Source organism: Schistocerca americana, chromosome 1 (genome assembly GCF_021461395.2).
Source record: "Schistocerca americana isolate TAMUIC-IGC-003095 chromosome 1, iqSchAmer2.1, whole genome shotgun sequence".
NCBI lineage: Eukaryota > Metazoa > Arthropoda > Insecta > Orthoptera > Acrididae > Schistocerca > Schistocerca americana.
In genome coordinates this window covers 1,150,382,172-1,150,396,039 of record NC_060119.1, presented here as the reverse complement: position 1 = coordinate 1,150,396,039, position 13,868 = coordinate 1,150,382,172, and the positions used below count along the sequence as shown (strand labels likewise).

The following is a 13,868-nucleotide window of genomic DNA, read 5'->3' as shown; positions in this document are numbered from 1 at the left end:
TAACTATAATGCAAAAAATGCACTGTACGTGCGAAATCATGGTCCGAAGTAAGGGAGGGGCAGACGGCCCTAATCAGGTCAGATTAAATAAATACATAAATAAAACACGTCTGCATCTATGTACAGTATCTGATAAAAGGGCCCAGACACCCCTTTGTAATGCAGAATCGGCCGCTAGATGACACTAGAGGCGGATCCGACAGTATAAAAAGAGACTGGGAGTATATTTTTGTCAGCAGAGCAGCAGAAGCAACAGAAGGGGTCGATTAGCTGAGTGACTTCGAACGTGTAGTAGTCAGTGGATGTCACCTGAGTATCAAATACATCAGGGACATTTCAGCCCTTCTAAAGCGGCGCAGTGTCAAAGGATATCAATGATAATGGGCGCTGATGAAACTGATATCCTTAGTGACAGTAGAGTAAAGTCGTATCGCACCATTGGCTGGGAGATCTTGAAAGGCAGGCTCAGCTGCTAGAATTGGACTTTCGCATCCACTGGCATCTTTCCTTCGGGAAGTGTGAGCCTGGTGTGTTGTTTAAGTGTAACTGTTAAATGTGCAAGGTGTCCCAGGAGGAAAGGTCAGTATTCAGATACATGACAGGGACGATCGTTCGAGGCAGGAAGCTCTTGTAAACATAGCCTCTAAAATGCTTATCTTAAGAGCTATGAGTACTTCTCCATCTTCGTTACTGTGCAACAAATCTCTTGTACTGCAAGCTCTTTGCTTTCCATATTTTGCGAGGTTGTAGTATGGACCAAAAGAAGAAAAAATGCCCAGTAAATATGCCTCTAAAGTGCATACCTTAAGAGCTATGAGCAGTTGCTCATCTTCACTACTGTGAAGCAAATCTCCTCTATTGAACAGGTACTCATAGCTCTTGAACAGGTCTCGGAAGGCCCAAAGGCACCGGCCGACCGTCGTGTCTTCCTCGGCTGATAGGCGTCACCGGATGCAAATATAGAGGGTCTTGCAGTCAGCACACCACTCTCCCAGCCGTCGTCAGTTTTCCCTATCGGAACGGCTACTTCTCAGTCACTAAGCTCTTCAACCTTCCTCACAAGGGCTGAATGCACCCCACTTGCCAACAGCGTTCGGCAGATCCAAATGGTCACTGATCGAAGCTCGACAGCGCTCAACATCGGTGAGATCGCGGGAACAGGTGTTACCACTGCAGGAACCCATGTTTACTACACTTTTCTCCTTCGGGCCATCGTTCCCGTCATATTCCTGAATACTGAGCACTCCTCCTGGAACACCCTATAGATGCTAATGTGTATGGTGCCACGTATATGCTGAATGATGATGAATCCTCTCGAATAGTAGCAAGGGGACCGCCAAACTTAAAACTTCCACATCCGATAGACAGATTAGCATCAACAGCGTCACCCGTGCTCACTTCATGAGACATAGCGGAGAGGTTTGGAGTTTAATCCAGGACATTGGTGAAAAGACTGGTGATCAGGGACTTTATCCCACGACCCCTTCTGTCCTCTGTGCCGTAAAAGGTAAGGGAGAACTGTCAGCCGCGCGGGATTAGCCTAGCGGTCTTAGGCGCTGCAGTCATGGTCTGTGCGGCTGGTCCCGGCGGAGGTTCGAGTCCTCCCTCGGGCATGGGTGTGTGTGTTTGTCCTTAGGATAATTTAGGTTAAGTAGTGTGTAAGCTTAGGGACTGATGACCTTGGCAGTTAAGTCCCATAAGATTTCACACAGATTTGAACATTTGAAGACTGTCAACAGCGAGTGGCTTACCTGGACAATCACCTACCCAAGTTACGGCTATGCCTACAGTGATTAACTTCGGTCATCTGATGGGAAACAATGTATCCACCGCGGCTCGGCGAGGGTGGGGAAGAATTGTAAGATCTGTTGACTGAAATAAACAGTTTAGTGAACAGAGAATGTGGATCTGAGTTAACCGAGGAAAGAGCAAAGTAATGACGAGTAGCAGAAACGAGAATATTGAGAAACTTAACGTCATAATTGGTGGTCACATAGTAGACAAAGTTAAGGAATTCTGCTACCCTGGAAATAAAATAAGCCGTGAGAGACGAAGACTAGGACAGGCAAAGAGGGCACGCTTGGCCAAAACAACTCTACTGCTGACGAACATAGTCCTTAATTTCAAGAAGAAATTTCTGAGGATGTACGTTTGGAGCACAGATTAGTAGTGGAACATGGACTCTGAGAAAACCGGAAAAGAAAATAACTGAAGCATTTGAGTTGTAGCGTTACAGAAGAACGTTGAAAATTAAATGGGATTAGGTGGACTTATAAAATAAGGAATAAGGAGGTTCTCTGCAGAATCGGTGAAGAAAGGAATGTATGGAACACTCTGAGAACAATAAGGGACAGGTTAATAGGACATGTGTTAACACATCAGCGAACAATTTCCATGGTACCATAGGGTGCTGTAGAGAGTAAAAGCTGTAGAGGAAGACAGCGTTTGGAGTACATCCAGTAAGTAATTGAGGACGTAGCTTGCAAGCGCTACTCTGAGAAGAAACTGTTGGCACGTGAGAGAAATTCGTGGCGGGGTGCGTAATAACAGTCAGAGGACTGGTGACTCCAAAAAAGCAAGAGCAGCCGGACCCAACTTACTGACAGGGACTCTAATGCATGGACGAGGACGGTTGTAAGAAATGGCATCAAGTTAGCAGAACGAATGACTCATGAGCTCCAAAGTGCTATCGGCAGTCACACTAACTCGCTGTTCGTAGGAAGTTAGAAGGAATATGTTACAATGATCGAGCAGCTCTTCGTAAGCCACACATTTCTGCGGAGATAGAAAGGGCTGAGATAGACATAGACAGCTTACACTGGAATGTAAGGTGGTCATGTAATTTTGATTTTTATGTGTCACTGATGAGCGCTTCAGAGAGAGTGCAAGTAACGCTACTGTTAAACAATCTTTGGTCTTGTCGTGGCACAGTCTTTGCCTCTTCGCAGTCTGCTACGCTCTTAGTTGAAGTGTGGCAGGTGGTGGACGTAGCTGGTAGCGCCGTGTGGACTTGTGGTTGTACCTGTTAGATGAAGAAAGGACGGCTAGGATGAATATGATGTGTACAATGAAAGGGGAAAGAACTGTAAATTTTGAGTAATGTAATTGGTTTTGAGGAGAAGAAGTTTGAGGTAAGACTGCAGCGCTGCGCACCTAATTTGTCGGAATGATTACTGTCAGCTGGCTAGCTTGTTCGGTGCTTAGACAAAGACCACCCCACTTCCCTGAGTCATGGATTAACATATTAATCGATTAAACTGTTTGATTTTTCTAGAATTTCTCTGTTAATATTGTACCCGCTTTAAATCATTGTTCACTTTGTTAAGCATACTATTGTTCAGACCAATGTTATGTTTGAAGAACACGCGAAGTTTTAATCTGTCTTTTGAATATACTCTTCATTCTCAAATGGTTATCTGCTGTTGTACTTGGAGAAATCTGTAATAATGTTGCAAGGTGCGAGGTAACTGCAATTTTGATTATGGTCAGATAATTGTTTCACTTCAGTTGCGCATTTAACATAAAGACAAGTTGCATTCAGATTAGCTACTGTTCAGTTTGTATTAGATTCTGTTTAGTCAAAGTTTGGCACAAGAGTGTAAGATGGATAACAATTGTGAGTACACAGTTTTGGTAACGCATAGACTTTTATAGAGTATGAGGTAAACTTGGGCTAAATTTCATACAGAAACGAAGAAAGTGAGGAGGTTTCACAACAGAAAGAAAACAACCAGGATACTATTACACAGAGCGCATAAAAATAACCTTTTTAGAGTTAGCGTCTAATTAAAAATAATAGGCAAGTGAACTGACACACAAAGTAGTTAGACAAGACAATCAAATTAAGTTTTATAACAGATTTGTTCATCCAGTATTGAATCACTGAACAGCTGCAAACCAATAGCACTTGAGTCTTGGACGGCTTGAGCTTTAACCATATAACCTGCGCCCATTTTGGTAGTGCACGTAGGTCAGTATTTAGATTCTCGATAGCCGTTCTCAAGTTTATTGGCTTTGCACTTAGATACAACCGGCGGTCATCAACGTACTTGTGGTATTTGTAGTAGGACAAAAGTGATGGCACATGATTTACGTTCAATGAGAAGTGTGTAGGACCTAATACCGAACCCTGGGGGACATCTAATACTACCTAACTCCATTGTGACTTTACGGTGGCTGATGTGACACTTTGCTGGCGAGACTTCAGGTATGAGCGAATCCTCTGAACTGCACTTGCCGAGAAATTTAGGCTGTTAAGTTTAGCAAGTAAAATGCCGAAGTCGCCAGTTTCAAAGGCTTTACTGAAGTCTGTTGTTGTTGATGTTGTTGTTGTTGTTGTGGTCTTCAGTCCTGAGACTGGTTTGATGCAGCTCTCCATGCTACTCTGTCCTGTGCAAGCTGCTTCATCTCCCAGTACGTACTGTAGCCTACATCCTTTTGAATCTGCTTAGTGTATTCATCTCTTGGTCTCCCTCTACGATTTTTACCCTCCTCGCTGCCCTCCAATACTAAATTGGTGATCCTTTGATGCCTCAGAACATGTCCTACTAACGGATCCCTTCTTCTAGTCAAGTTGTGCCACAAACTCCTCTTATCCCCAATTCTATTCAATAATTCGTCATTAGTTATGTGATCTACCCATCTAATCTTCAGCATTCTTCTGTAGCACCACAGTTCAAAAGCTTCTATTCTCTTCTTGTCCAAACTATTTATCGTCCATGTTTCACTCCCATACGTGGCTACACTGCATACAAATACTTTCAGAAAGCCGGCCTGAATGGCCGTGCGGTTCTAGGCGCTACAGTCTGGAACCGCGTGACCGCTACGGTCGCAGGTTCGAATCCTGCCTCGGGCATGGATGTGTGTGTTGTCCCTAGGTTAGTTAGGTTTAAGTAGTTCGAGGGGACTTATGACCTCAGCAGTTGAGTCCCATAGTGCTCAGAGCCATTTTGACCTTTCAGAAACAACTTCCTGACACTTAAATCTATACTCGATGTTAACAAATTTCTCTTCTTCAGAAACGCTTTCTTTGCCATTGCCAGTCTACATTTTATATCCTCTCTACTTCGACCATCATCAGTTATTTTGCTCCCCAAGTAGCAAAAATCCTTTACAACTTTATGTGTTTCATTTCCTAATTCCTTCAGCATTACCCGAGTTAATTCGACTACATTCCATAATCCTCGTTTTGCTTTTGTTAATGTTCATCTGATATCCTCCTTTAAAGACACTGTTCATTCCGTTGCCGAAGTCTAAGAAGCACAAAGTAGTCTCCTTTCGTGTATCGATGGCAAGATTCAGGTTGTCAGTTGTCTTTAATAATGCAGATTCTGTGATGCGATATTTACAGGAGCCTGTTTGGTGTTGGTCTAGTAGATATTTGTAGTTAGGTAGTTTCTTAGCTGGTCGTGGATTTTATAATGTAAGGCCTTGTATAGTAAAGGAATAACGCGAATGGGTCAGTAGTCAGATTCTGTAGCGTGTTCCGGACCGAATGAAGTGCGCCAAGCTAATGCGAGGCGGAGGTGTACTAGCGGCTCACCTGTAGAGCGGGAAGCCCTGGTCGTCGCGGAACCAGAAGACCATGTAGAGCTTGTCGTGCCGGGGCGGCGTCACGTTGCACGGGAGCGCCACACTGCGGCCCTCCACAGCCTCCACGGACGCCGCGGGTCCTGCAACACACCGTGACACAGAAATCACCAGCCTGGCACTCATGTCTGGCCATCGTAGCAGCTGTCTGCGGCACCGTGAGAGGCCAGCGCGCCAGCTGCCGCAGTCACAGCGAGAGGCTTCACGCAAAGTCGCTCTCAAGGGAACAGAGTCAACACGATAATGAACACTTCTTGAGTTATGGGCCGAGTCAAGGCGTCGTTCTGAGGCAACGTTTCAACAAGTTTCCTACTTATCAATTTGTCTGAGCCTGAAGATGACAAGTAGGAAACTTGTTGAAACGTTGCCGCAGAAACGACGCCTTCACTCGGCTGATAACCCGGGAAGATGTCATCATCGAGATTCGCCGAGAAAGTCTAAATTCGCATAAAGTCAACACCTAATAACTGGGGTAGCCCTTGGGAACCATATACGGCCGTTGCAGTTTAGAATATTTACACTGGTGCCCAAAACTTAAGGGAAAAAGTAGCTTTTGCATGGTGTGTCACTCCCAAATAACATAGCTCGATGAAACTTGGCCGGTCGTTGTGGCCGAGCGGTTCTAGGAGCTTCAGTCCGGAACCTACGGTCGAAGGTCCGAATCCTGCCTCGGGCATGGATGTGTGTGCTGACCTTAGGTTAGTTAGGATTAAGTAGTTCTCAGTCTAGGGGACTGATGACCTCAGATGTTAAGTCCCATAGTACTTAGGGCCATTTGAACCAGTTGATGTAACTTGGACCGTATGTAGAAAGCACTCCTACAGTATAGGACAGAAAGTAAGTGAAAGTAATGCTCAGTAAGACGAACAGATACGACACTTTTATTGAAAAACAAATGCTCTGAAGTACCCGCGATTTATGATGGTCCCCTGGATACTGCAAAAGGCGACTCTTGCTCCTTAACAGGGTGTGTGTTCACCACGGACGGCATTACACGCTCTGCAACGTGCCCCCATGCCGCCCCACTGTTGGTATCGACTAGGGCTGTTAATAATATATCAATAATAATACTAAATCGAAAAGATATTGATATGTATCGTCGTCATTTTACCACCAGATATATCAACGTTTCGACACCAAAATGCAATATCGAGTGCCGATATTTTTATTTTCACAATTTTCGGTACACATTTGAAGTGGTTCTTTTGAAATTGTAGTAGAAGGAATCTTACTACTTTTGGAACTTTCATCACGTTCTCTTTGACTGTGTGAAGCAAATATAGGTTGTACAAAGAAGAAGTCCGATTGCACTGGGGGGGGGGGGTGAATGGAATAACAAGATTTCCTATGTAAAGAAATCCCACATCAGTTGCGTTAAAAAGCAATTTGAACGCAGCTACTGTGGTATTACTTCATATTGGTATTCTTTAAAAACAGTTCCTGAAAATGATGAACAAATCTAAATGACGAGACTGGTATGTGTGGTTGCCGCGGAATCATGTGAAGGGAAATGCTGATGTAATTAGCGCTTGGCGCTACCACCACAAGCTGTAACGTTTAAAGGCTGCGTTCACACTGCCGGCCGGACCGAGCCGAGCCTGGCCGGGCCGCCGCCCGCTTCGATATCAAACACGTGGTTTTGAATTGCGGTGTTCACACAGGCGGCCGGGCCGCGCCGACGCGGCGTGAGCCTCCCGGAGCCGAGCCGACGACATTCCGAGTGTTTAATATTGCCGGCGCGAGCCGACCGCAGGCGCGAGGCTGTGGAGCAGCACTACAGCTTCTGCAGTACACGCATCACACGTCTCCCTTCTGCTTTCTTCACAAGTGTGACTGCACACGTCTTTTATTTTAAGATGTTACCTCACATTTCACAATCAGTGAGGAAAAATTACGTTTATTATGATGATACATGAGAAATTACTTTTATTTCATTTATTTAATCTACCGTATTTACATGCATTTACAACAATAGCTTGCCAGCGATCGCGGCATTGCCGCCACTGAATAGTTCGCATTTACTTGTAGACGGAGACAGATATGAGTGTCACTGAGGGACGGAAATGTGTCCCTACCAGATGATAATGCATTGTAAAGTCATGCTGTGGCAGTTCCTTATCAGTGGAAATAGAACCGCTAAGTCAAAGGGCATTATCTCAAAAGTCTTAGCCCATCAATCTGTCTATCTTACAAGGTAATGAAAAGAATTCTGTGAGGTCATCAGTGGCTCCACATGATAAACCATCACCACTGCCAAGCGCTGCATCATGAAGAAAAAAGGAGAAAAAAGTTGGAAAATTCTGAAGAAGTATTTCTGCGATTCTTTGTTGAAGGCACAGCAAGACATTACCCAAAATGACGAAGCTAATTACTTCCTAATGATTCTCAGGAGTCCCATAAACTCTCTTCCCCTCAGAGGTTAGCGTTTGTGAAATTCAAAATACAAAAGCATGACTACAATTAACTGGAGGTAGTGAATGATGTACAAAGTTCTACTGCAAACCAAAAAGTGTGTACTAACGAATCTTACCTTATCGTTATACACAATTTTTCTTCTGCTGTTATACTTCTGCGAAAATTTGTGTTCTGTTTAGAAATTTTGTCTTGAATGTTCTGCAGCACATACTGAAATGTATTATGATTCATTCTGTAATTTGAATAAAATTTTTCAGGATAGTTTTTAAGTTCTTCATATAAAGAGAAAAACTGTCCTAAATGTCTGTCGCTATTCATACGATGAATCCATAACCTCCTAGTTCTTCTGTACTTCAAAACTCGACGAGTTACTGCAGAGTCAAAACAATACTAATAAAAGAATGAAGACATTGTTCTACACGACAGTACAGACTAGCTAAAGGCGAGCAACTGTTGACTGCAGCTGCGTTTTCTACTGACTTGCTTGTCAGCTGTCGAAGGGTGGAGATCTTTTTAAATTTATTTATTTGACCTCCCGCCAGCCATTTAGCCAAAGAGTGGGGATTACCTTGACAGTGCAGCGCAGCCCGCCAAGGAAGAAAAAAAAAACAATGAAGAACAATGAAACGCACATCTGTGCCGATCTACAGTAGTTTCATTAACTCTCCATTATTTTTTCTGTCAAAGTAGACAACGAGACTACAGAATTGCGCTTCAGTTATCTTTTAGTTCGAAATACGAAATGTACATCATACTAATTGTAGGATGTTGATGACAAATAATTGTTTGTCTTTTGTGATGCAACGTGTGGCCAATTATAAAAGCATAGCAGATGATTGTCCAGCAGCCGAGGAAAAAATTCTTATACATTTGGACTTATCTAGACAATGAGACCATTAAAATAATACGAGGGACCGGCACTAGGTCTGCGCTGATCACTAGTAATTAGTTCTTTTCTGTCATGCGTTATATGACTACACTAAACCAAGCTGTAACCGCGCGAACTCCGTGGCTTGCGGACGCGGCACTGACGCCACTGAATAGCTCGCATTACTTGAGACCAGAGACAGATATCAGTATCATTATCATTTCAAAAACTTTTTGGTATTTTTAGCTACATTTCATTCCCAACAATGTATGGTCTAAAACGGATCTAACAGTAAGCTAACCGCTACATAACTTTTTCACTACAAGATTTGTAAATCAAGTGCACAACGTTGACAAATAGCATCATTTCACAATGACTGTTAAGAAATATGGAAAGAGAAATAATTCAATACGAAGCTAAGATGTTGCACTACCACGTGTACAAAAATCAGATTCTTTAGCCGCATACTTTCTTCAAAATCGGTTGGGAAGCGTTACAACTAAGAAATCACGCGAAACGAAAAGTTGACTTTTTCTTTTCTCACGACGTAAGTAACGCTTTTAAGGAAAAAATAAGTTCATAAAACGATGTGGTGAAGTCTTATATACCGCTAAGAATTTTTAAAACATGAAAATCGGAGAAGTGGATTTTCCCCCATTTCGCCGTCCCGGCTCGGCGCGGCGCGCAATGTGAATGCACTACTCGTCGGCCTGAGCTGGCTAGGCACGAGCCGAGCCAGTACGCGTCAGCCCGGCTCGGCCCGGCCGGCAGTGTGAACGCAGCCTTAGTTTGACCACGCTATTAGGTCGCAGGCGTTGGCAGAAATGAATGAATGAAAAAAAAAGGGGGACGTCGTCGGTATGAAGTGCTCCGGACAAATCCTATATGCGAGGAAACCGAGCAACGGACTCATCGGACGCCTTCTATTGTGCCACTTACATGCAGTTACCGTTGTTGAGAAACGCAATGGCAAACCACCTCCGCTAGGACCTTGCCTACTACGGCGGTGCGGGTCTCCCGCATCGTCCCCTACGCTCCTCGGAGTATGGGACCTCATCATCACCGTTGTCAGCAAAGTGGTTATCGCCAAGCCTCAACGTGCGTCGTTTTGTTTTCAGTTCTTGCTCTAAGGGGGTAGGTAGGCTGCCAGTTTTCTGATGTACAGAAAACCTAATAATGTATATCTCTAAAACCTGCAGTATACTTACAATGTGAAACCGATATTTTTATGGGCTGGTACGTCGATATTTTTCCAGTCGATATATCGCTGCATCCCATCGATAAATCGAGTTCAGACAATGATATTTTTCCTGATATCGTTATATCGGATTCCCGATATTTTTAAAAACATTAACAGTGCTAGTTAGGACCTTCCGTTGTAAGGCATTCCGTTTCTCCATCAGCGTGGTTAACAACTACTGTATGGTCTTTGGTGCATGTGGACTTGCTGCAGTACGTCTCCCCAACGTATCACACAGCTGCTCGATAGGATTCAATTCACATGAATGGGCATGTCAGTCCCTTCGTCGAATATCCCCTCGTTAGATGAGGTCCTCCAGCTGCGCTGTTCCATGTGGTCGCGAATCGTCACTCGCAAAATGAGATCTGAACCGAGTGCACTCCTGAAACGACGCACATGGAGAAGGAATACAGTCTCACAGTGAAGTTGACTGGTGATTATACCGTGTTCAAGCATTTGGACGTCAGCACGCCCGTGAAACATTATGGCTTCCCACGCCGTAACACAGGGGCCACCAAAACGAGAGTGATCGACATTATTCCTGGGTGTATTACGTGCCATCACTTCTCGTTATACGAGGTCTGGTCAAAAACTCCCAGAACATTCGTAATTTCGCGCCAATGGCATGTTGGAGCGAAATGCGGTTGACATCCCTGTACACGCCTGTATTTAATGTGCAACTGGCGGAAGTTTCTTTGTTGTATATCTGTTAGTTATTGTTCAGTGCTACATTGGGTAGAACGCTGTGTCGTATAGTCTGCAAATTTCGAGATGGCAGAGTAAGAGGATCAACGCGCCTGCATTAAATTTTGCGTGAAGCTCGAGAAAACATTTACAGAAACACAGTAAAAGATGCAGGAAGCCTACGGTGATGAGTGATTAAGCCTACTCGGTGTTACGAATGCTTCACACGATTTAAAAATAGCCGGACGGAAGTTAAAGATTGTCCTTCGACATCTACCGACGACGCTCGTGTGAGGAACGTCAAGGAAATCGAGCTTGCAAATCGAAGACTGACTGTCGAAAAGATTACAGAACAATGTTACATTTCAGCAGGATCAAGTCATGAAGTCCCGACACAGCACCTTGGAATGCATAATGTTGTTACCAAGTTCGTCCCCACGGCTCATGAGTCAAGAACAGAAAAACCTCCGCCTCACAATCTGTGAAGAGCTTTTGGATCGCGCAAAGGAGAACGAGATGTTACTTAAGAGAATCGTAACTGGTGATGAGACGTGGGTCTACGGTTATGGCTGTTGAGACCAAGGTTCAATCTTCACAATGGGTCGGGAAAGGTTCCAAAAAAACCTCGTCAGGTTGAGGTCTGGCGCCTTATATCACTCGTGTCTAGAGCCTGTGTGTCGGGAGAATGACTGATGCGTGCACAGTGACACATGATCTGAAGCGGGTTCAGTCGAATACTCCATCAGAGTACAGTAGCGGACAGAGACATTCAAGAAACAGGCCAAGAGAATGTTTTTGTGAATTGTTCTGTTTATTTCTTGAAGGCTTTTGTTGTTTATGTATGTTTGTACAGTTTTGTATATGCTTTTAGTAGTGTGAATGATGCGTAAATGTGGTCTACAGTAAATATGTAGATCATTGTTCTACTGATAAACGCTGTACGAACTAGCGTAAGAAATTTTTAAGACAGTGTGAATGCAGATGACGGGGAATTTTGTATCATAATATGTTAAGTTAGTTCATGGTAAAAGGAAAGCTAATTCGAGTGCAAATGAAAGAAGTTAATAACGTTACGTATAAACAAAATATCAGAATCTTAAATATTTATTTCGGGAAAAAGTCCAGTTCGAAAGAGTATTATTTGTTGATTGGTTAGTCATGAGAAGCGCGGACTAATCCGGGAGAATAATGTTCTATTGGGGTTAAAGAAAACTGACCAATCAGAAAAGGAGTATTCTTCGCGCGTCTTTTCTCTTGGAGATATAGAATGCTTACAGCAGTCTAAAGTAGTCGGAGCCCAGCCTTTCAATGGTACGGTCGTGTGTAGTATGAGCTCCGAAGGAAGTTATAATTAAGAGTAAAAGTGAACCACAAAAATTAGGGTAAACCTGGTGAACAGCGTGAAGGAAAAAGTTAGGAATATAATATTGTTCATATATTTCGGAAATGGAATGGTAACGCGACCTCCAGACCAGATGAGAGGAAACTCAGATGACAACAAACTGTAAGTAATTACTTATTTACATAAAAATGCGACGTGAACTGTTTGATAATCTAAAAATAACACACATCAAAACACAACTGTATCGTTCTAGATGTCTCTGAAGATGCGTTAGAGTAAAAAAAAGGCGAAGCGTGTCTGGGAGTAATGAATTACAGTGCAGCAAGAAAAGCCGGTTTTTATTTACAAAACAAATATTTCTGTTCTTGCTGCGGAGGATGGCCACGCAGACAAACTTGTTAGATAAATAAATGTCTGAACACGGTACACTCACCTGTCAACGCCACCGTGCCAACATGCTCCTTCCCCACATGCATCTTATCAGGGGTGCACACGGCCCTGACTACATTTTTCTGGATGACAACGCGCGACGGCAAGGAACGGCGCAAGTGCAGGAGCTTCTTAACTAGAGGATATTCGGTGAATGGACTGGACTGCCCATCCCCCCCGACTTAAAGCCCATCGAGTACGTGTGCGACACGGTGGGGGGACACATTGCAGCATGACCACGTGCACCAACGACCGTCGAGCACTTGTCAACCGAGACGGTGGAGGAATGGACCACAAGAACCCCTTTCCAACCTTGTGGCCAGCATTGGAGGGCGGACTCCCGCGCGCAGTGATCACATACCCTGTTAAGAACAATGCCCTGCCGTTTGTAACGTCCATGCGACCATAAGGAATTACTGTCACGTTGCAACCAGAGTACCAATGATCAAGTAAATAACGTTGGCCTGTTTCGGATCGAATCCGTCTCGTGGATTTACCACGAGGGCCGATGTGTCGGCCAGCCTGCACGTGGATTTTAAGCGGTTTCCCACATTTAACCAGGTAAGTACCGGGCTGTTACCCACATCCCGCTTCAGATACATATGTAAGCGTTCTCAAACATGAATACTAGATTTAGTCTAGACGCAGACACATGGAGTATACCGATTTCGTACCAGAGAGAGGCGTGGGGGGAGGGGGGGAGGGAGGAGGGAAGAATAGTGACATCTGGAACTACATGAATGTCAGTGGATGCTTAGACACAGTATAGCAAAGTTTAAAACCTGTGATTTGGTCATGAACTTTATTCCACAACCATATCAAGTGAAGAAATCATGCTAATTTCCAGTAAATTAGCCTATTACACAAATTTTCTCGCGTGTACTTTTGAAAAAATTGGCTTATACAGGGTGTAAATTTTAGGTTGATAAAGCAGAATATCTTGAAAAATAACATTTACAGAACAAAAATGGGTAGAACCCAAAGTTGATTATTTTCGAGGGGGACATCTGCTGGTGATAAAATTAGCCTGCCACCCCAGCCCCCTAGGGGGTGGGGCTGGAGGCAACTTTAAAATTTCAAATGAGAACCCCCATTTTTTATTACAGAATCAGATTCTACATAAAAAACTACGTACATTTTGTCTTAAACATTTGTTTTGGTTCTTGGTAGTTGGCGCTGTAATTCAAGAAAATACATGTTCTCATTTTTGTGTGGAAAATGGTTAAGGACAATTAAAAAATACTTATTTACTTCGTAAGTTTTGATTCGCTAAAACTAAAACTACTCTCCCTCTCTCCCTA

At 43.7% G+C, this 13,868-nt stretch overlaps 1 protein-coding gene across 1 annotated transcript in view; it reads right to left on the bottom strand.

Moving 5' to 3' along the window:
* Window positions 1-13,868, bottom strand: part of LOC124597437 (nephrin-like) — a 490,606-nt gene that overhangs the window by 153,510 nt on the left and 323,228 nt on the right. The window contains exon 2 of the mRNA XM_047135938.1: window positions 5,543-5,672. Within this exon, the coding sequence (XP_046991894.1) occupies window positions 5,543-5,672 (130 nt within the window). The remainder of the gene's footprint in view (window positions 1-5,542; window positions 5,673-13,868) is intronic.